The 24,963-nt window shown below is 37.4% G+C and overlaps 1 protein-coding gene across 7 annotated transcripts in view; it reads left to right on the top strand.

The window, feature by feature from the left end:
• The window catches only part of Ptprz1 (protein tyrosine phosphatase receptor type Z1), a 188,655-nt gene that overhangs the window by 109,253 nt on the left and 54,439 nt on the right, over positions 1–24,963 (top strand). For 5 of the 7 annotated variants that reach the window (XM_028872992.2, XM_028872993.2, XM_037203492.1 and 2 more), the window contains exons 9-12: positions 7,389–7,573; positions 8,608–8,734; positions 16,474–16,520; positions 20,441–23,987. In XM_028872992.2, the coding sequence (XP_028728825.1) occupies positions 7,389–7,573; positions 8,608–8,734; positions 16,474–16,520; positions 20,441–23,987 (3,906 nt within the window). The remainder of the gene's footprint in view (positions 1–7,388; positions 7,574–8,607; positions 8,735–16,473; positions 16,521–20,440; positions 23,988–24,963) is intronic. The other 2 variants (XM_028872997.2, XM_028872995.2) reach the window with 1 other exon arrangement.

The following is a 24,963-nucleotide window of genomic DNA, read 5'->3' as shown; positions in this document are numbered from 1 at the left end:
TGTTTAAGTAGAAAATATGAGTCTGGCAGTGGTGCCACATGCCTTTAATCCCAGCACTCAGGGAGGTAGAGGCAGGTGGACCTTTGAATTCAAGGCCAGCCTGGTCAACAGAGTGAGTTCCAGGGCAGCCAGACAGAAACCCTGTTTTGAAAAAACAAAACAACAACAACAAAAAGAAGAAGAAGAAAATAAGAGTAAGCTCACAGAAGACACTAAAAATCATCACTCAAAGATGACCATGGAGAACTCTATTGAATATCCTTTTGGACTTTTCACTCCAATGAAAAACATTGTTATATCTCATAATGGGAGATGTTTTACATAGTGATATTAAAGAAATCTTTAATAAAGCATTTAACTGTTATATAGTATTCCACTACTTAGTGAAATTTTATTAAACCTTTTCCTCAGCCTTGGAATTCAAGGTATATTTATACTTTCTACCTTTAAAAATATCTAACATCTTCATTTTGACTAGAACAGAAGTAAAATGTATGATAAAAATTGTCAGAATCTTGCTCTTAATAAGTATATCACAGAGAATATCTATTTTCAACACATGTAGCAAATCATGCACAAAACATGTGGCTCCTTCTTTCCAAGGGCACTCTGAGATTAAAGCCCAGACCCTGTTCAGTTTCACACTCACAGTAGCCTCTATTCATTTCACTGGAACGTGGATGCTCTGCTTTTTTGCTTTGATGGAAGGTTACCATTTCTCAGAAAGGCACTTCATTTGGGCATCATAAAGTAGACATTGTAGATTCCAAGAATCGGTGAATTTGATAGAACCATCTGATCGGGAAGGATTTAGTAGAAGTTGCCTTTTAAATAAGCACTATGGATAACAGTTTAAACATGGAAAAGCATAAAGTAGGTAAAGTTCATATTTATGCCCTGCCTTCCAAGCACAGACAATTCCATGCTGTGCTGTTAGCACCCTAGCAAGTCTCTCCCACTGGAGAGCAGGAGCTTTTGAAGCATGCAGGAAAAAGAACTTGGGCTTCAAAGACCAGAAAGCATTTACTTCCAAACCCAACACCAGTGCTTTGTTACATTAAAAACTGAAGTTGTTGATGTTATAAGCCACCATGTCTTCGCCTATAAAATGAGAAGAATTAAAGTGGTCACCTCAGAGGGCTGCTGCGAGATGCAAAAGGAGCTAAATTCTGCAATGTACTCCAGTGCCTTAGATGAGTAAGCTACAGACTCAGTGACTGCTGTTGTTGTCATGTGTCATATGCATGGGGAAACAAGCAATCACAGTGAAGAAATATAGCTATGCAAAATTAGCATGGTGTGCATTTAAATACGTCGTTATAGAATTACTTCATTGAAGTACATACGAATGTACTTCAAATGTTAGCTAGCACTGTAAAAAATTTAATGTACAAATTTAAAGCGATATAATATAGCGTGCTTTTCAAGAAATAAAGCATGTTGGGAGTATCTTTGTAGCATAATGTATCTGAACTATGTAGCAATGAACTGCAAGATATTTTCTACCATTTCCTAAAAATGTCATTATGAATTATACATTAGCAAACCTACTTTTTGTAAAGTCGGAAGTTTTAAATAGTGTTGTTAAGGTCACACATAGATAGCATTAGATCTAATTATAGTCAGAAAGCAAAATAAAGATAATTTACTTCTTAGAAGATCACGCATTACAAATTGAACTGCTGAGAAAACTGCTCTCAATCCTTGGAGAGGAGCATGAAGTATATGTACATACATTGTCATCTCATGATGGCATTTTCCACGACAGTCCCCTAAGCCCACTTCCCTGATTCTTCTTTCCTTTCCACATTTTTAGCCATAGCTCATGCAACTCAGAATATCCCCTCCCCATCAGGAAAATGGCATGCATCTCAGGATATGCCCTAGAACAAGAAAGGCCAAGAGGAACTCAGATGTAGTTGTAGCTTCTACATCAACTTTCTTGATTACAGAGAGATTTCTTCTCATAGCCAGGGAATTTTCTTGTATTTCTCCTCCATTTCTTTCCTGCTATCTTTTTCTTTTTTCTTTTCCTTCTGCTTTTTTCTTTTGTCCTCAAGATACTCAGCACTTTGCTTAGTAATCTTTTGTTTCTTTCTCTGTGTAGTACACGTTCTTCCATATAATCCAATGAATATTTAACCACTGCCCTTTATGCCAACTAAACGTGAGTGACGCACTTTTACAGCCTTGAATGGTAACATGTGACTTTTGATGAGCACAACCGCATTTGGTCTAAGTAACAGGTTTTTGTTTTGTTTTGCTTTTGGTTCTCATTTGTTGTGCATTTCTCTGCGAACGAAGTCTAGAATTTAGAAACTAAAGACACTTGGAACTTTGTGAATGTCAACCTTAGAAACCTATGACAGAGATGAGCTCGCAGCAGGCAGGAACAAGAGCTACGCCTGCACGCCAAGGGTGCCATACCCAACCTTTTTTTTGCAACTGTTTTTAATCCAGAACACATATGGCACTTTGATCAAGGAGATCTTTTAGGGAGCCCCATTGCCTGTGTGTGGCACTTCAGCACTTGCTAGAACTCTGTGTTCTTCAAGGACCAGGTTCCGTCTCTCAGCAGTCATTGCTTAGAATGAGCAGCAGGGATCCAGATTGACTGTAACTTGTGAAAATGAATTGAAAGGTAACATGTTCTTCCAGTAAAGTGGATGAAGCCTATACAAGGAAAGTATAACTTTTACTGTTTAAATTTTTGTTAACACCTGTTTGATATTGAAATACATACTAATCTGGAAAGGACTTCCTGATTTTTAGTGCAGATAGTTGGCTTAGTATAGTTTATATCTTTCTAATAAGATAATTACACTAATTTTGAGGGGCCAAAGAAATGGCTCAACAGTTAATAGAACTACTGCTAAGAATGCCTAACAGGCTTGCAGAGGCCCTGGGTTCAGTTCTCAGCACTGATGTACGTCTGCTCACAGCCACCTGTATATAATTACAGCTCCAGGGAATCAACACTCTTTTCTAGACCTCACCCATGCCTGCACTCAGAGTGTACAACTCCACACAGAGGCATACAGTACATATTCATGTAATCCAAAACAAAAATAACAACTAATGTCCATAGAACAATATTAAGGAAAACAATACTAGATCATGTTAAATATCTACTCCATAGGGATTGCCTAATCTTATGTCAAAATACCAAATTATATTTATGGAACCAATTAGATTGTTACTTAAAAGTTCTAGTCAGTGCTTTGTCAAGTCACAGTATACAGGTGTAAGTTACACTTTTCTCTTGAACACATTCTAAAGTACATACATTTTATCCCTTCAAGTCCTTTGTTTCAACATTTAAAGAATAAGGCTTAGCTAAGGGTTTATATTACTAAACTACTGATTATCGGTTAATAAAAAAAAGTGTTTAAAAATAGTGTTCTGATTAAAATAAAGCTCAAGATACATGTGTTTCGCTTAGAATACCCACAGAGATGAGTTAGCTAGTAAGGCATGGAGGCGGGTATCTTCCAGGGAAGGGAAGGTTTTTTTTTGTTTTGTTTTGTTTTTCTTAATAATGTTGCTAGAGGGCTTCTCTCCAGGTTCCACCAAGCCCCGCAGCCCCACAATGCACGTATAAAATAATCACTCAGACGCTTATATTACTTATAAACTGTATGGCCGTGCCAGGCTTCTTGCTAACTGTTCTTATATCTTAAATTAACCCATTTCTATAAATCTATACCTTGCCACATGGCTGGTGGCTTACCGGCGTCTTTACATGCTGCTTGTCCTGGTGGTGGCTGCAGTGTCTCTCCCTCCTTCTTCCTGTTTCCCCAATTCTCCTCTCTTGTTGTCCTGCCTATACTTCCTGTCTGGTCACTGGCCATCAGTGTTTTATTTATATAGAGCGATATCCACAACATAATAACCATTTGGAAATCTACTACTATAGAAGCTTGCTAAAATGTATACATATTTAAAAGGAATTTAAATGGAGTTACCATATTATGGGAGGTGACAATACCCCAAATAGACATTGTATGCTACCAAATAAAAGCCCCAAGAATTAAGAATGGGTTACCTCTTTTTGAGTTGTTCATTAATGGGGTCTGATAGGAATTCCAAGCATTATGGGCAATTACTATTGCTATTGACTAGCTTCCTGAATTTTGACAGTGAAATCCTATTACTGAAGATATCATGTCCTTATGTCATAGAACATGGGGAAATCTAATAGATACTCAACTGGAAACTTCATCCCTTCTAGCTTGCATTCATGGTGCTTGAAGATACTATACATGCTACCCAAGAAGAAAAGTAATCATCAATCTCACCCAGCTATGAACCCCAAGAGTTACAATAATGACATACCTACAAGATATGCCCACTGGTATACTAGTAACACAAATGTTATGGGAGTTACCAACCACTTTTAGAAACTTGAATTTAAGGCCCACTCCACAAGATGGAAGCTATATCCTACACTGTCAATGAGACCAAAAACTTGAGGCTAGATAGGTCATTGGCCCCAGGAGAAAGCCTACTAGTATTACTCTGCTAAATGAAAATAGCAATAAAATGACTCCTATGACACGTCATCATACCCATAGACCGGGGAATGACTCATCCTGCTTTGGAGAAACATTTTCTTGAAGTATATGGCAATTAACACAGAAACCTACAAGTGGTCAACATGTAGAGCACAGAAGACTTTGGGATGCTCAGCCTTCAGTGGGATGTTTCTGTCACACCTTCCCCTCAAGACTCAAAGATCTATGCAGAAGTTGGGGGGAGCTTATAAGAGCCAGAGATGGTACATGACTTCTAGACACAACAGAGCAAGGAGTTATGGCCAACAGATAGCTGCTGAGATGAAGAAAGACAGTTTTCGTCAATGGAGTAACATCGGGCTTATCAACTACACTCCAAGGCAGGTCCCATGCTCAGGAGTAGTCAGTCAACACAAACTAGACTCCACAATTTTTGGAAAGAGAAAACATGAAGTTGGGTTGATAGGAAGGTAGAGGATCTACCTTGAGAAAGGGAAATGAAGAAATAAAGGAGAAATATATAAGCCCAAACTATCAAAATAACTAATAGAGTCATATAGACTTATGAGTAGGACAGCTAAGAAATGAGAACCGAACCTCATATCAAAGAACTATAACTTTCTTTGAAAAGTCTCACTTCATATTGACTCAAATGGCTACCATTTGAAGCATCTCCTGTTTGCTACTAGTGAGATCAGACAGATACAGACAAGCCAGGGAAGCTAGGTAGAATGCTTTGGGCATATCTCAATTAACACATTTTTATTTTTCTCGTGACATTTTTGTTTTGTGTGGGTGCATTAAATTAATAAATTATAAAGAGTGCATTTTTTTTTTTTTTGGCTTTTTGAGACAGGGTTTCTCTGTGTAGTTTTAGTGCCTGTCCTGGATCTTACTCTGAAGACCAGGGTGGCCTCGAACTCAGAGATCTTTCTGGCTCTGCCTCCCAAGTGCTGGGATTAAAGGCGTGCGCCACCACCACCTGGTTAAAGAGTACATCTTAAAGAGCACAATTCACTTTAAAGAATTCCCCTTCTCTGAAAAGTAGGATTTATTTTAGGAGGAGAAAAATCTACAAATTATCCTGTCAGAAATCTACCTTCTACAGGTACACACTCCCCTAGAAGGAAGAAGGAGGTAGTCTTGATTTTCCAATGATAATTCATGTGCTGCTCTCATTGTGAGATGGTTTGATGGTCTTCTGCCATCTGGTGGAAAAATCACAGAAGAGTCACAGGTAGCAGTACATGATGTAGTCCAAACATAACTTGGAAACATATTTTTAGTCTGAATTCACATTTTTCACAATGAAAGAATTTTCCTCTTATTTTTAGAGAAGCATCTCGCTCTAAGCCCTCCCTAAACAAAATATAGCATTACTAATTTGCAGGGGGAAAAAAAGGACTGAAAATAGGAAGAAAGGCCCTATCTCTGACTCACGTAAATTTATCCAGGTATTTATTCAAAGCATATGTTTATATTTTGCGGATAATTAATGTACTGTTGCAACCACAGAGTTGCTAATAATCAAATTGCTAATAATCAAAACTGTATGTAAGCCAGCCTACTTGTTCAGGGAATTGTTAGTCGTGGGTGCCCTCATGTGTTCATGAGATGAACTGCAAACTAGAAGATGGAGAGAAAAGGAAAGAAAAAAAGACAAGGAAGGGGGAAAACCCTTTGAGCCACATTCTGAAGCATCTGCTGGCATATTTTCAGAATCCCTATGGGTGTCTGTCCCACGATAATCGGTTAATCTAAGATACCCACTTGCTTCCATGACACAGCTTTGTAGTTCTATATATCCCTTGAAAAGAGTGTCCAGTCAGTGAATTTCTTAAACTTTGTCCTGAAAGGTTTTTCTCTTCCCCTGCTTTGCAAATGTCTGTGGCAGCTAACCTTTTCTGTATAAACTACTCCACATTTACCACATACACGTACATTCCACAGAGCATCAAGACTGTTTCTAATAGGACTGAATTTTTGGCCCAGTTCCTACTCGGTGTGATCTTAAAGTTACTTTAAGAAGTTTTGAAAGTTTTTTTCTCAATTTTATTTTCATATGAGACAAATATCTTAATTATCTGTATTTATTTATTTATTTAATCCGTTAATGATGACAACATGGAATTTTGTTGCCAGTTCTCAAAAAGACTGAATTGATGGTTTTAGTTATGATACAACTTTCATGGGTTGGGAATTTTTAATTACTTCAGGGTTTCTCTAATAGCAAATATCCAATTATAGACCATACTTTATAATTGAATTTTTTTTCTAGTTCGAGCTACATACATTTGTCAGGTATCAAATAAGACATAAACAGACATTATATGAGTTTGAAGATATTGTATGTTCATTGTTTCTAAAAATGAATGACCATGTCAAATACTCCCCAAACCATGTTCTAGGCAAGAGTAAAAGAAAAGGAGAAAGGAGCCATAGTTCTTACATGTCAAGGGTATTGAGACGGTGTGGTGCTTGCAAGTGGACTCTGGAAAGTAGCTATAGATTGGGTTTGTGGAGGGAATGCCTGTGATTGAATCCCGGAGTTGTTTAAGGACAGAGGAAGAGACTATTATGGACAGTGAGATATACACATACTCCCATCAGTATGCATCATAGTCAAAGGGTCTACACCAGGACTTCCACACTCCAGAACTGCCAGCCAGAGAAACCCTCTTTTCTTCTGAAAGAACCTACCAAATCTGATTTTAGGTATAAAAATTGGCGTAAGTGTCATGATATAAAAGAGATAGTATTTTATTTGTCATTGAACTAAAATACAATTAAAAAAATTCTACAGAGTATTCTTTACTTACTACAAATCCCAGGAGTCAATGGTTGTGCCAATGACCTGCTTTTTTTCTCCTGAAGTGTGCAGTTCAGAACCAGAAAATGTGCAAGCTGACCCTGAAAACTACACCAGCCTTCTGGTCACATGGGAAAGACCTCGAGTTGTTTATGACACCATGATTGAGAAGTTTGCTGTTCTGTACCAGCCTCTGGAGGGAAACGACCAAACCAAGCATGAGTTTTTAACAGATGGCTATCAGGACTTGGTAACTATAAGATGAATTACTTTCTGTCTGATAACATTATAGTTTGACTTCCAAGGTAAGAATTTGCAAATAATTATGTATTTTTGCCTTTGGTCACTGTAGATTTTGAGTGAAGGGATTTCCAGGGAATGTAAGGCGTAATAAATTATGTCAGTAGTTAGAACTGAATACAAGAAGATCATGGCACTGTAAACAACATTATAAGAGGTGGATACATATGGAAAACCTAAGCACTAGACATTATTAGTATACCCCTTCTATATAAATAAAATAATGTAAAGAACAATGAAGTACTCCAATTAAAATCTCAAAACTGGCCTGAGAATCTCACCCTGTACGAGCTGTGTATTCTCTACTTGATCACAGAAAAAACAAGGGAGGGGACTTCAAAGTCCTTTGCATTGCGTCAGATTTCTAGTTGATAAATATAAAGTGGTAAGTAGATCAGAAATTTGAGTATAGAATAAATAAAATGCTCTCTTAGCCATGCACGTGAATTACATGAATTACAGAAAGTACAGTTCAGATTCCTTCTGTGACCAAGATATTTGGTATCTTAATACTAGACTTTGATTTGATAGGTAAGGGTTGGCCTGATGGTGGTGGGTTCACAGTCCTTCATCTGGATGCAGGTACAGGAAGACACCATTGCACCAGAAAGTCTCTGAACTCTGCATTCAGGCAGCAAGACTGCAACTCTTTGAAACCTATTTAAATAAACCTTCCATTATTAGTATGTTTGATAGCATAGGGACACAATAGATAAAAACTTTAACTACTTTTGAATTCATTTGTCTAGAATATAGAGAGATTGATGTAGGAAAATTGACAAATTATGAGCAAATATTTCCTCTGATAATGCATAACGAAGCTAACACTGCTTTGTGAGATACAAATACTCATACATGTGCACAGGCATGCATTTTCATGCTGGGACACATAGTCAGGAGAAAGAGAGTTGTTTACTTCTCACTCTTAATATTTTCTGAGAAGAATATTTTGTATCATTTGTAATGTCTTTTTTTTTTCCCTAGGGTGCTATTCTCAATAACTTGCTACCTAATATGAGTTACGTTCTTCAAATAGTGGCCATATGCACTAATGGCTTATATGGAAAATACAGTGATCAACTGGTAGTTGACATGCCTGCTGAAGATACTGGTGAGTGCTCTCCTGAGATGCTCTACTATTTTCCTGAGTAAATGAGGCTGCTTGGATAACTGGCCACACATGCGCTTTCTTCTGACTTTGTTGTTTATTTTTTTATTAGCATTCAAAGTAGTGGGTTTCATTATAGCCTTTTCCTACACATTACACATATTTGTGTTGATCCCCCACTCCTCTCTTCCTCTTTCCTCCCACTGGCCCCGTTCTCACCCAGAAGCCACCCTTCTGCTTTCAGGCCATGTATATTCTATTACCCCCTACCCCCTACTTAAGACCTCTTTTTCCCCTCTCATGGACTCCTTTCTAGTTTGATGAACTGTGCCCACCAACTCCTACACATATATGAAAATCAAAATCTAGAATTCACATGTAAATGGAAAAATACAGTATTTCTCTTTCAGGGTCTGGGTTACGTAGCTAAATGCAGCAGTCTCCAGCTTCACCATTTTCCCATCAATGTCATTATTTTTTGTAATGCCTGACTTCAGTTCTATTGTGTGATATGTGCCACAGTTTCTACATTCATTTATCTGCTGATGGACATCTAGGCTGGTCCCATTTGCTGTCATCATGAATAGTGCCATAGTAAATGTGAATGTTGCATAGGACAGTGAACTAAAGAAATGGTTCTCAAAGAAAGAGGGAAGGGAGGGAAGGAGGGAGGGAGGGAGGAAGGAAAGAAAGAAAGAAAGAAAGAAAGAAAGAAAGAAAGAAAGAAAGAAAGAAAGAAAGAAAGAAAAGAAATGAAAAGAAAAAAACAAAGAAAGAAAAGAAAAGAAAAGAAAAAAACAAAGAAAGAAACACAAATGGCCAATAAATATTTATAAGTATTCAACACCTTTAGCCATCAAGGAAATGCAAACTAAAACCACTTTGAGATTTTAATCTCACCCTACTCAGAGTGGCTTTCTTCAAGGGAAAAAAAAAAAGACAACCAATGCTGGTGAAAATCTATGGAAAGAACTTGTCTTAGGGTTTCTATTTCTGTGACGAGACACCATGACCACAGCAACCCTTATAAAGTCAAAATTTTAACTGGGGCTGGCTTACAGTTTCTGAGGTTTAGTCCATTATCTTCATGGCAGCATGCGGGCAGATATGGTGCTGGAGAAAGAGCTGAGAGTTCCACATCTTAATCCATGGGCAGCAGAAGCAACTGTTTGTCACACTGAGCATAGCTTGAGCAAAAGGAGACTTCAAATCCCACCCCCACAGTGACACACTTCTTCCCACAAGGCCACACCTCCTAATAGTTCCACTTCCTGTAGGGGCCATTTTCTTTCATGCCACCACAGAACTCTTATTCACAATTGGTGGGAATGGAAACTGGTACAGCCACTATGGAAATCAGTGTGGAGTATTCCCCAAAACGTAAACATAGGACTGACTTTATATCCTTTTGAACAAAGGTAAAATTTCTCTTTTGTTACAGGGCAGAAAAAATTCTTTTTTTTTAATGTACAAGGTAATCTGTACATTTATTATTAATGCCAATATTTGACACTTATGCAATAAGAAAAACAAGATATATTCATGTTTGCAAATATCATCAAAATGGAAATTGACAAGTGAATATTGAGACTTATTTTAGACTTACTTAAGACTTGGTTTCATTTGTATTTATTTCCTTTTCAGCCCCCAAAGCATGTAGTAAGTATATTCTATCCTAGGACCATGCCAGGTATTTTGAAATATCTATACAAAGCATCTCAAAGTTTACTTTAAATATTTTTCCACTTTTTATAATTTGATTGGGGCATGTTTTTTGCTTCCTTAATATACCAAACTTATTTTCACAGAATCAAAAGTGTTTCTAATTGTGTTTATCTGCATGCATCCTTTCTAAATATTAGGGAAAAATCTTTTGATCTCAAACATATGCAATAAATAAATCAACATATAAGCATAATTAGATAATTTCCATATTTCCATAGTTTTCCTTTTATCACTAAAAGTAGTTTTCAAGCGTTAGAATTGAAGTTTGTACGTGTACATATATGTATGGGTATGCTTCCCAATATGCATATTCACATATATGCATATACACATACATAAATGTGAATAATGTTTGGTCACCCCTGTCATGATTCTAGTTGTTATAGTGTTTACCAGTTCCATGTCAATGAATAGTTGCAGCATTACTGTGTTTTATGTACAGAGGAGGAAATGCCTGGCTTTCCTTGTCTAAAGACTGCAGTGGAAGTTGAAGCCAGTGTGAGCTCCCATAAAGAGCGCGTTTCATCACCTTACATAAGTGTTCTAACTAGTGGATTTTTAACTGTAAGGAATGGGTAACTGTGAAATATCATAATGCATTCGCTTCTCAGCCAAATGCTCCAAAGTCTTGCCTATTGACAGGTGGTGACTTGTTCATGTGATGACATGCTTGTTTTTAAATGTTAGACCTCAGGGCCTCTAGAGAACCATTTTTTCTACTGCCTTTTAAAAAAAAAATGTGATTTTTTTTTCTTTTTTTCATTAATTAATTGTTTCATTTATTTTACATCCTGACTGCAGTTGCTCCTCCCTCCTCTCCTCCAATCCCCACTGCCCTCCCAATCCACTCCTCTTCTGTTTCTGTTCAGAAAGGGGCAGGCCTCCCATGGGTGTCAACAAAGCATGGCACATCAAGTTGAGGCAGGACAAAGCTTCTCCCCCTGCATCAAGGCTGGACAAAGCAACCCAGCATGGGGATTGTGTTCCCAAAAGCCAGCTCAAGCTCCAGGGACAGATCCTGATCCCACTGCTAGGAGCCCCACAAACAGACCAAGCTATACAACTGTCACACACATGCAGAGGGCCTAGGTTGATCCCATGCAGGCTCCCTAGCTGTCAGTCCAGAATCCATGAGCTCCCAGGAGCCCAGGTCAGCTGTCTCTTTGGGTTCGAAAAAAAAATTTTTTTTTTCCCAGAGCTGAGGACAGAACCCAGGGCCTTGCACTTTTAGGTTTTTTGTTTTTTTAAATGAAAAGTTAAATGCTAAATTTTATTTAAAGGAGAGACTTGCAAGAACTGACCAGTTATATTCTGTGTCATGATATTCTAAGGAACAGCAGGTTTCTCCAAGTTCCTCACATGTGTCTATCCAGAAAGTAACATCAGTAACAAGACAACATTGTCCAGGTTGGCCAAGCACATATAAATCGATCAAAATGTATTATATAATTGATACATTGTAGGATGAATTATATTGGGCATAGTCACTCAGTTATCTTATTTTAGTTATATATATCACCCTCATCTCTGTACATAAAACAGATTCCAAGGCATTTATAAGAAATGAGCTGCTTACTGTATCCTGTCCTACACTGGTTACTATGCCAAATTTTTCAACTTTTTGTTCTTTTTTTTCATCTGAGATACTTGTTGCATATGAGAATGATCAAATGGATGTCTTCTCTATAACTTATCTCTGGGTGCTTTGTTTCTAGAGTGAGTCTATCTTAGCACATTGCTAGTATTTTCTTGTTTGTATAAATAATAAAAATTACAACTTAATTTCTATTTATTCAAAGGATCGGGGCACTGTTGAACATTTCTATGACGGGACTATAGGTTGGACCTACCATTTAATCTCCACGGATGTCTCAGACCCCAAAAGCACTTTGTATAACAATGGTGCTTTAGTGTAGGGTGATATTTGATCGGATAAGCATACAACCCCAAGATAATGAACATAGTGGGTAGACTATCCCTTAACTATGCCCATCAAAAAACGCCTGTCCATCAAGAAGCAGTTTATTCCAAGCTCAGAGTTTTCTTATTAATTATGAAAGTATTAATTCTTAAGCTTTTCCTCCTGATTTTAAAGGCTGTATCTTAATTTGTTCACTTACAATTCACAACAGCTTAAATATTGTTTCTGTGGTAAACATAGCACACTCTGGACAGTGACACCACCTCGTAGTGTGGAAAAATAGGTCACTTTCTAATTAGTGAGTCTTGTTGTGGCTAATATAGGAACGTGTGAGGTTGACAAGTGTTTTATAGTTCTGATCAGTGCCATTTCATCCTGTTGACCATTGCTACTTCTTTTCCTTGGTGATGTGATAATACAGACGAATGAATTCATCTGCTGTTATTTGAAAGAAGCTGTTTTCTAAATGCTGTATAGCTTATTGATCGTGTTCAAAAGAAATGATGCAGGCAGTTTATAATTGCCCTCATGTTTTCATAGACCTTGAGTATTCACTCAATATCTGAGGAAAATTCGGTCTTCTAAATTAGCTCTTTAACTTCCTAGTTTGATTAAATTGTACATTTAGATTGATAGTTCTACAATATTATTGCTTGTGCATCCTAATTTTACTTGTCACTATATATAACAATATTAATATAAACCAATGTCCAGTATTACATCAAGCACTATTTTAAAATACATGCATAAATTCGTGTTAAGAAAATAATTAAAGTTAAAAGTCTCAAGGATGCCTTCTTAGTGTTGAGAAGAAATATTCTTTTAAGAGACATTTTAGGAAATTATATTTACAAATGCAAGTTATTCCTAAATGAATAATTGATAAATATATTCATTTCATTGTAACTAATATAAGCATGTTTAATTCTCTTCTTTGATAAAGATTATGCAATATAGAAGACACTTTAACATATACATTTTAGGACTTTGATAACTGTATATGTTAAATTTAAACACATGACAAAATAAATCCACACATTTTACTCTCCACCCACCGTGTGCTTTGCAGTTTGTCTCCAGGTGTCTTGTTACGTCGCTGTATCTGTCATTACCCCTCATGCATCATGCCATGCTACTAATGCTGATATACTTACATCTTATATTACAGTTTGAAGCAATTGGAGTCTACATTGCTTTTACATTCTGCACTGTGAAACTTGGCTTACCTTGAAACAATTAAAAACTTTGCCCTAAAACTTTATCAGTGTTGCTTCCTTGTATTGTGAAATATTAAGGCTCTAATATTCTACTAATGTATTACTTTTAAATATATCTTACAATACATGTGCTTCAAATAGTCTGTCACCTGTGTTTGATCAGATATTACACAAATGTGAATCTTAAGTATTCACTCCAAAAGAAAGAAAGAAAGAAACAAACAAACAAAAACAGACACAGGCATCCACTATCAGATTTTCCCCTGGCTGACTTGGAGCTTATTTTGCTGAAGTGAGGATACTCTATAAACCAATATATTTTGTAAACTTTTTAATGTATCGGTAATACCCAAGTCAACTGGTAATTACTAGAATATCAATTACTATTTTTGAAGAACAGCAAGGGGAGACCAATATGAAACCCCTTGCTGTCCAGCTCTACCTTGGATGCTGGTTTTGAACCTTCTCACTCAAAAGTATGACTTCAGAATCTTGAAAGGAAACACAAACAGTTTCTAAAATTGTCCTATTTATGAAACCCCAGAATTTCTATTAAAATGATCTGAGTCCAGTTGGAAAATTGAGTAAAGATCTTTCAAAAAGCAAGTTTATACTTAGCATTGTGAAGATGCGGGGGGACCTGCTCCTAAGGTCCCCATCTGTGAGATTGCCATGGGATCAAGAGGACCACAAAGACCGCTCCAGAACCTAAGAAGGCCCAGAGAAGGCTTGTTCTTACTGCAGTGAATAGCAAACTCAAGTACAGTAGTGGTGACTCATACTCTGGGGTTACATGGTGGGATGAATATACACATTTCACTTTGGGGAAACCATGATCCATATAATTAACTAATGCTGGCTAGTAAAAGGTAAACTATATCCAATGCAATACATCCTGAGAATACTGAAGTGAAAGGAAGTCAACCTTCACCCCAATCCCATCAAATAAATAAGAAAATTAGTTTTTTTTCCATTAAAAATACGTAGTCAAATGAAGTAAAACAGTCCTAAAAATCTGAAACATCTTCTGATGCATGTTGAAAGGAATTGACTGTTGAGTTTTTTCCATAAAGATGAAAAATATATAGTATAATATATTCATTATTAAGAAATATTTAATTATTATTTGCCCTTATATCATTAAAATGGTTCAAAGCAGTTGAAAAGCTGTGGCTTCTGGGAAGCCCCAGGGAGTGTCTCATGGACAGGGTTTGAAGATGATTACATACATGGGCCTTTCTATTCTAGCTGCGGTTTTCACAAAAGTAAGCTGAAGGTCGATTCAGCCACAGAGCATTGTTATGTTGTGAATTTTCCACATGTTGGTTTTCTTGAAGGTTACAAAGACTCAGGTGTTTGAGATTATTGATATTACTTTAACTTGGAACCATTGTGATAAACAGCTTGAAAACCAGATGTAAGGAAATGATTTCATGGGAACAAAAACAGAACAATTGGCCCATATAAAATTTCCAAATTCTTTCATAGTCGATTTTCACAAGGAAAAAATCAGGAGAATTTAATGTAAGTCTGGGAGTATTTCAAGTGAGAATCTTCACCTTGATGGCACAGAAAATTAGTAAGGATAAGTAACTCTGAAATTGTTAAGCTTTTAAGAGTATTAACTTTAAATCATAGGAATTGAGTACATTTATAGACATTGTGTGATTTCTCTTCTAAATAGAATTCATGGACCCAACTTTTTTTTTGCTTTTATATCTATTAATACCTAGCGAGTTTCTGATGACAAAAAATGAACTTGTGACAGTCTGTATTGAAGGGAAAGTCAAAATATGATGAATTTTTAATATCAATTCACCTATGCCATGGAATTTCTTTAGACTATGCATTTACTGTGGAAAGACTTAAACATGGAGCATAAGCAACATCAAGATGGAGCAATGGAGTGAAGTTTCATAAAAATCTGTATATAATAAAAACATCACTGAAACAATGTCCCCAAGCTCTCACTACTACTGTGTTTATTCTCTTCCTAATAAACCCAGCATTGGACCGAAGACTGAGAAATATCTATAAACTCCCAGTAATTTGTCTGTGTGCTAGATTCCTTTCTGCACAGCAAGAACCAGGTCTTAATCTTTTCCAGGCAAGCATTCAATCACTGGTTGTTAACAGGTTTTTTTTTGTTGTTGTTGTTGTTTTTTTGTTTTTTGGTTTTGTTTTTTGTTTTTTGTTTTTTAGCAATGGTAAAAAAAAAAAGTGTTGATCTAATTGGTTGGGAAAAATAAAAATCAGGCTTGGATGAATCTGGTTACTGATTCTCTACAATAGCATAAATGGCATTAGATGAATTTCCTGGAGAACATACATAGGGATCTTTCTGTCCAGCTCTCCATGGTGCCAGCCCGAGCTGAAGCTCGCTGATAAAAAGTTCTCCTTTTTACCTGGTGCAGGAACCTACATTCTAGTAAACACAAGCACAAATTAGGAGAGTAAGAAAGAATTACTTGGCCCTCGGTCAGAAGAACTTCAGGAAGTTAAGCAAGTCATGAAATTACTCCTGCCCAAAGCTCTAGAAAGTCCCTGTCGCCCCTCAGTTCTCCTCCCATCAGCTCCAAAGATGTGCTGATGAGAAACCGGGCTTGTTTTGACCTTGAGTTTTATCACTGTCATGTCCTCTTTTTTATTCTCAGCTTTGGTAGGAGTTGGGCTAGGCTTGGGGAAGACAATTCTAGTGGAAGATGGTAATCAATGTCAATGTCACATGTCAGTTTTTGGCATTTTTATTTTGAGATATTTTCAAAGCTAGTGATTTTTCACTTTTCATTTAACCATTTCCCTTTCTACCCAAAGATAAGCCTATAAGGCTGCAGAAGTTAAATTAAAACTGCTAATAATATTGTTTTTTAACTTTGTAGAACTTGACCTTTTTCCTGAATTAATTGGATCTGAAGAAATCATCAAGGTATCATAGCGATTTTTATATTCAAATGTTTCAAAGTTTAAAAGCCTATCTAGAATTATTGCTTGGATTTTAGATACTGTTGTATGATTCACTGTTGGATTAATTTTTGTGCACTAATGTCACACACTCAGTATATGTGATTTATGATGAACCTAGAAGGCATTTTGATTAGTATAACACCCCAAAAATGGTTATAATGAAAAAACTAATCAGCTTTACAAATAATTGTAGCTATAAGCTACAGCTGTATTAGAACTTTGTAGAATCTAATTTCTCTAGTAATATTTTCCTAGTTTTTAAAAATGTTGTAGTTTATAAATAACCAATGACAGATTCATAATAAATATGAAGCAGGTTACAAATAGAATTTGTATTTGAGCTAATCATATAAAAAGCATATGTTTCTAGTACAATGTCCTCTGAATAAACATTTGAAAATATCAACAAATTTTAACATTATCTTAGTCTTTGGCATGAGAGAAAACAATTGAGTGAATGTATATTTCAACCTAACCACCAATGTTTTGTACATCATAACTGAAACTATATTTTCAAACCAGGCACTCTAGATGATATGAGCATGTGCATATGTACAAATTGTGTAGGAGCAGAGAAAAATGATAATTAATGCCATTACCTACTAAAGAATTGAAATCAGGTCATACAGAAAAATTACCTCAATGATTTTTAACGATATATTTATATCGTTAACCTTTCGTACCTTCCCAAGTACATATTCTACTTTATAACAAGAGTTCACAAAATTCATCTACGGATCACTTTTTGTGTGTGGCCATATGCTCATGTTCACATGTGTACAAATAATGCCTAAAATTATTAACAGAATCAAGTCAAAAGAAGGAACAATCCTTAATTTGCTATGCTGCCAAATTAACTCTTTTTTATCTGATAAACTGAAGCGAGCCCTATTCTAGTAATTTAGCAACTGATATTGTTTGTATTCCATCTCATAAGAAATGCAATATGCAATTACCTTTCATTATAATTGCCATGATTACAATTCTCTGTTCATTTTTAGTATTAATTAATATTGATACTAAAGAGGCCTTAGGAAAAGCTTTCAAAAGTCTGAAATTTTCCAGCCGGGCCTTGGTGGCACATGCCTTTAATCCCAGCACTTGGGAGGCAGAGGCAGGCGGATCTCTGTGAGTTCAAGGCCAACCTGGTCTACAAAGTGAGAACCAGGAAAGGCGCAAAGCTACACAGAGAAACCCTGTCTCAAAAAACCAAAAAAAAAAAAAAAAAAAAGTCTGAAATTTTCCAGTGTTAATTACTAGCAAATTTCTCTATAAAACTACAGTGTTGTGTTTATTATAGCTTTCAGTAGTGTGAATAGGCTATAAATTCTAGCAGTGTAAGATTAGAGATGTTAAAGGATATATATATATATATATATATATATATATATATATATATATGCCATGTTATTTAACTCTCACTAGCTGTATGTATTACAAACAAGCAGATCTTCTTGTTAGAGAAGTAAACTGCAATGTTTGTGGATTACATCTCCACAGTCTTTCATGCTATGGTTAAAGGTTCCTCAACAGAAAGAGGGAAAAAAGCCCAGCACATCTGTCCAGGTTCCAACAAGAAACAGATGTCACAGTCTAGTGTACTCATTGAAGTTGATTTAATAAAAACAAACAAACAAACAAAAAACCTATTCATCGGCGTGTGAGAAGGTCAGTGGATGTCAAGAGGTGCCTTTTACACTTGGGCCTCCAGCTATCAGAGACTGTTTGCTATACATACGCCTGAAAGGCAGGGCAAAGGTGTAGAGACTGTCTCCCTGCAGATACTGTGACCTCTGTAGGACAGGGTCATCCTGTGCTGAAAACACAGGAGACAAAAACCCTGAAAAATAGACTCACTTTCCTACTCCCCACTTCCTAGCACAACACAATGGAAAAGTGTGGATAATCGGAAAATAAAGGGAGAGAATGCATAGCTCACAGAGAAAGAGGATATGCAAGAAGACTCAGTAGAACTTAAAAATAATAATCATTTCCACGTCAGGAAAGTTTGTGATCTGGAAGAGAATGAGAATTTATGAAGAACTATATTATCTGTGGGATTTCCCATCACAATAGCATCCAAAGAAGCAGAAGTCCTGTTTTATAATGTAAAACCATAACAGTTTGCACTGCTCTGGGAAAGGAGTCAGCTGCCACCATATACCTGGGAATTAAAACAATAGGTCCAGGTACTGTGGTTAGCCAATGTAACTTTACAAATCAGCATGTTTCATCCTAATGAAATTAACTACAAAGTATGTGGTCAGTTCAGAACAGATAAATTTAATAGTGTTGTTTTCCTACAGTGTGACTTTGAAATGGGTTGAAAATACTGCTCAACCCACCCACTGTTTAATTCCTAATACCACCTAATCTTACATTTCATGCAGGAGTGAATGAGGGAGGCTGAGAAGTGTGTGGATTGTATTCATGACAGTTTTTGAGTCCTGAGTATCCTCTCCAGATCGTAAAGCTATGAAAAGTAGACTTCTCCACATGGTCAGGACTTTAGAGCTTTACATTTAAGAAATAAAAACATTGAGAAGTCAGGTATGATGACACAGAAGAAAGAAGAGAGAAATTACAATTCTGCAAGAACTTACAAGACAGAGTATTTGTTAGAATATTTGCAATCATATAATGTATATATTAATCATACAGCATGAGCGATATATTCTTGAAATGGTGGCACAAGGTAGTATGACCTCACAGAATCCAGCAATGCATGGAGAACAGTCGATCATCTTTTTCAGCTTCCAAGAGGTGTTTAATTTGAAAGTCATAAAATTTAAAATCTGCTAGGAAAGAAATCACTTAAAGCATATGTGCATGATGGGTGTATAGCTTTTTCCCCAAAATATGCAATGGGAAAAAATAGGTGAGTACCACCAGGCTCTCATGAAATCGTTATGGAAATCTACATGGTTTATGGTATGGTATGATAAAGTGTATTAATGGGGAACATAAGCAAAGATGATATTAGTGCATGGCCCATAGAGATTATTAGATCATGTATAGCAGCAATACATGATACATCTTTGGGGAAATTAGGTTCAGAAGGGAGAAAGAAAACTAAAATGATAATTGAGGTTAAATTTGAGAATTTCTTTTATGCTCATTTTCAACAGTAGAGACCTGAATTCACTTAAACTGGTTAGAATAATCTGAGGATTTGAGAAAATTCGGAATACTCCACTGTGTTCAATTTGGAAGGAGACAAGAGAAAGTAGACTCCTACGCAGATGTGGAATGAGCCTTTGGAGGAAAAGCTAACAATTACAAAAGAACAGGGGTAGGGTAGGGGTTGCTTAACTGAGTGGGGTTTTCAGTGTTGGGAACATATGTGGTTTTTGTCTCTTGGTTTCTGTTTTCCTTGGAAAATGAAGAAGAGTGTCATCTGTCAGAGATGAGAGAAAAAACAGGAAATGGAAGGTTTGAACAGAGCTTGGTGTTGGGACTTAATGTGGAGTGACACCAGAGAGCTAGGCAGTTTCTTAAACTGTTAATGTTGAGGGATAAGGTAGAAATTCTATCCCACTAAGCAGAACACTGGTGCTCAGCAGAACTGGGTCAGATTAGAAAGCAAATATTTTGTGATGTTATTTTGGTTCTCTTATGTAACATTAAAATGAAGGTGGCTTAATTTAGTTTAATTGCTTTTTCTATTGAATATAAAATAAAAGTAATATGATAGATGCATGTTGAATAAATACAAAAGATAGAATAGAAAAGAAAATAGAATAAGAGAACCATGTCCTATGAGAGTGAGAAGTCACGAAGGGCCTACAAGTGAAGATTCATAGTGTAATGCTGTGTAAGATATTTAGACTTTTTCCCTTCTAATTTCTTTATGCTCCTTTAAATTTTGTTTGCCTTTCACAGGAGGAAGAATATGGAAAAGACAATGAAGAAAACACTGGCTTGAATCCCAGTAGAGACAGTACCACAAATCAAATAAGGAAAAAGGAACCCCAGGTTTCTACCACAACTCACTATACTCACATGGGGACTAAATATAATGAAGCCAAAACTAACAGATCACCAACAAGAGGAAGTGAATTCACTGGAAAGAGTGATGTTCTCAACACATCTCTGAACTCTAATTCCCAACAGGTTGCTGAATTAGATACAGAAGAAGAAATTTCCCTGCCTTCTCAGACTGATGCTAAGCTGCCACCACACAGTGTGGAAGGTACTTCAGCCTCCTTAAATGATGGATCTAAAACTCTCTTTGTCTTCCCACAGATGAACTTGTCTGGGACTGCAGACTCCTTAAACATGGTTTCCCTAACAGAGTATCAAGAGGTGTCTACTGACATCGGGGAGGAAGAAAACTTACTGACTGAGTTCAAGCTCGACAGGGGAGCTGATGATTCTTCAGGCTCCAGCCCTGCAGCCTCTACTGTCCCTTTTTTCTCAGATAATATATCCCATGGATATGTATCTTCTTCAGAAGTGCCTGAGGCTGTCACATATGATGTGCTGAAGCCAGGATCTACAAGAAATGCTTCAGAAGATTCAGCTTCATCAGGTTCAGATGAGTCACTAAAGGATCTTGATGGCAGTGTGTGGTTTCCTGGCTCCACAGATCGAACAACACAGTCTGAGACCGGATCTGGCAGAGAGAGCTTTCTCCAGGTTAACTCCACGGACCTACAAATTGATGAATCTGGGGAGACAACTGAGTCATTTTCTCCAGATGCCATGGTCTCACAGGGTCCTTCAGTCACAGATATGGAAATGCCTCATTATTCTACCTTTGCCTACCTCCCAACTGAAGTAACACCACATGCTTTCACTCCATCCTCCAGACCACTTGATTTGGCTCCCACTATCACCGTACTCCATTCACAGACAACTCAACCAGTATCCAATGGTGAGACACCTCTTCAACCTTCCTACAGTAGTGAAGTCTTTCCTCTAGTCACCCCTTTGTTGCTTGACAATCAGACCCTCAACACTACCCCTGCTGCTTCAAGTAGTGATTCGGCCTTGCATGCTACGCCTGTATTTCCCAGTGTCGGTGTGTCATTTGAATCCATCCTGTCTTCCTATGATGGTGCACCTTTGCTCCCATTTTCCTCTGCTTCCTTCAGTAGTGAATTGTTTCGCCATCCGCATACAGTTTCTCAAACCCTTCCACAAGTTACTTCAGCTGCTGAGAGGGATAAGCTGTCTTTGCATGCTTCTCTGCTGGTGGCTGGGGGTGATTTGCTGTTAGAACCCAGCCTTGTTCAATATTCTGATGTGGTGTCTCATCAGGCCACTACTCATACTGCTTCAGAGACGCTGGAATTTAGTAGTGAATCTGCTGTCCTTTATAAAACATCTATGGTTTCTCAAATCGAATCAGCGAGCAGTGATGTCATTATGCATGCATATTCTTCAGGGCCTGAACCTTCTTATGCCTCTGAGGGCTCCCACCACGTGCTCACTGTTCCTTACAGTTCTGCAATACCTGTGCATGATTCTGTCGATGTGTCTGATCAGGGGTCCTTACTTATCAGTCCTAGCCACATATCAGTGCCTGAGTCCTCATTTATTACTCCAACTGCATCATTACTGCAGCCTCCTCCTGCCCTCTCTGGTGACGGGGAGTGGTCTGGAGCCTCCTCTGATAGTGAATTGCTTTTACCTGACACAGATGGGCTGAGAACTCTTAACATTTCTTCACCTGTTTCTGTAGCTGAATTTACATATACGACATCTGTGTTTGGTGATGATGTTAAGCCGCTTTCTAAAAGTGAGATAATGTATGAAAATGAGACTGAACTGAACATATCTTCTTTCAGTGAGATGGCGTACCACTCTAAAAGCACAGTCATGCCAAAGATGTCTGATGTTGTAAATAAGTGGAATACATCTTCACAAGAAAACCCGGGTTCTATTTCTGGCATAAATGGCATGCTTCCAGAGTCTCTTGCTTATCCCATCACTAAGGTTTTTGATCATGAGATTAGTCAAGTTCCAGAAAATAACTTCCCAGTTCAAGCTACACACACTGTATCTCAAGCATTTGGTGACACTTGGCTTAAACCCGTGCTTAGCACAAACTCAGAGCCAGCATTCTCTGACCCTGCTTCTAGTGAAGTGTTACATCCTTCAACACAACCCTTGCTCTATGAGGCTGCATCTCCTTTTAATACTGAAGTATTGCTGCAACCTTCCTTTCAGGCTTCTGATGTTGACACCTTGCTTAAAACTGCTCTTCCATCTGTGCCTAGCGATCCACTATTGGCTGAAACCCCCAAGGCTGAACAAAGTAGCTCTTCCATATTGCATCTCATGGCATCAGAGTCTGCTTCAAGGGAAAGCACGCTGCACTTTACATCTGTACCACTTCTCGATGTATCGCCTTCTCATGCGCACTCCACTTCACTTCAAGGTTTAGCAGTTCCTTACACAAGTGAGCAATATTTTGAACAAGGTTTGCTTAAGAGCAAAAGTCCCCAGCAAGTGCTGCCATCTTTGTACAGTAATGATGAGTTGTTCCAAACTGCATATCTGGACATTAGCCAGGCCTTTCCTCGGAAAGCGGGGCATGCATTTGCTACTCCTGTTCTGTCCATTGATGAACCACAAAATACACTTATAAACAAGCTTGTGTATTCTGAGGAAGTTTCCATGCTCACTGAAAGTTCTATTACTGATAAGGTGCTGGCTGGTCTTCAAACAGTTGTTTCTGATGTACTTGTATCTACTGACCACTCTGTTCCATTAGGAAGTGGGTACATTTCCACAGCAACTGTTTCTCCCAACAGAGATGACTCTGTGACCACAGCCAAGTTGCTTCTTCCTTCTAAAGCTACTTCTCAGCTGACTCATAGTGCCAGATCTGATGCTGACTTAGTGCAAGGTGAAGACGGTGATGACTATGATGATGATGATTATGACATAGATAGTGATCACTTCCCCATAAATAAGTGTATGTCATGCTCACCCTATAGAGAGTCCCAAGAAAAGGTAATGAATGACTCAGACACCCAGGAAAATAGCCTTGTGGATCAGAGTGACCCAGGTTCACATTTGCTATTTGAGAATCCCGAAGAAGAAAATGGAGGCGCAGGTGTAACTAGTGTGGATCAAAGTCCTGATAAATCACCAACAACAAATCCGCTACCCCAGAAGAACAGTGAGGGGAAAGAGGACCGTAACACTCTGCCCGGCAGTGCTGTCCTTCCCCTCACCCCAGAATCCAAAGCCTGGGCAGTTCTGACAAGTGATGAAGAGAGTGGATCAGGGCAAAGCACTTCAGACAGCCTTAGTGACAATGAGACTTCCACAGATCTCAGTTTTCCAGATGTTAATGAAAAGGATGCTGATGGTGTCCTGGAAGCCGATGACACAGGCATAGCTCCGGGATCTCCACAGGCCTCCACACCATCTGTTAATAGTGGGCACTCAGAAGTATCCAACAGTTCAGAGGCAGGTTAGTCATGAGCAAAGGGATAGAATGAGATGTGCTAATTTTCTTGCTGTGAAAGTTAACTAGAAGCCTCGTGGAAGAAAAGAATTCTGGTACACCAGCAGACCTTCACTTTTTAATCAAAACACCCAACAAATCGATTTATAGCTTTTTAAAATGTGATTTTACTTATGATTTCAAATGAATATCCAACATATTTTGGTCCTTGATTTAATTATCTCAAAAATAGAATTTTGCTTGTGTGTTACTAATTCTTATCTTACAGGATTTCTATTATGTGTATAATCAATTATGTATACATAATATACCATCGGTATATTACAATACAGTGTGCTGTGTTGAGACCATTTAAATGTTCACACTCGTATCTTAAAGTTGTAAACTAATCCTGTTGGATTTAAAATCTTAGTAATATGCTATAAGCACCTGCCAACCAATGGAAAGCAATGTCCACAGCAGCTGGAAGAGCTTCTAAAAAGAATCACAGGTTTTAGGTTTAATAACTAAGGACGATTTTTATAAACATAATGTTGCTTTAAAACTATCTTTCTTTGAGCTTCTTTATGTTGCCTAAAGAGGGCAGTATAAACCAGCAAAATACATTCTACTTTGTGTTTGCTAAAATATTTGTCATTCCTACTTAAATAATAGACATGAATATGCATAGTACATATAGGTATTGTGTGACAAGATGTAAAAAAAAAAAGCCTAAAGCATTTTCTGTAGAGATGCTTTTCATTGTTAATATATTTTATGCAAATTGATTTGTTAGCCAGATGTTTCTTGGAGCAGATTGTGATATACAATACAGATGTGTGCTTTAAATGTCAATGGTAACAAAACTCAAGTTTAATTCCATTAAGCATATGAATAACTAGGTAATTCCATAGAATTCATGGCAAAAATATGATTTGCTTTGATTAAGTGATAAGGTTTTTTTTAATTAACAATAAAAGTATTTAAATCGTAGCAAGTCAAA

Source organism: Peromyscus leucopus, chromosome 3 (assembly GCF_004664715.2).
Source record: "Peromyscus leucopus breed LL Stock chromosome 3, UCI_PerLeu_2.1, whole genome shotgun sequence".
Classification (NCBI taxonomy): Eukaryota; Metazoa; Chordata; class Mammalia; order Rodentia; family Cricetidae; genus Peromyscus; species Peromyscus leucopus.
This window is presented reverse-complemented; position numbering and strand designations above follow the sequence as displayed.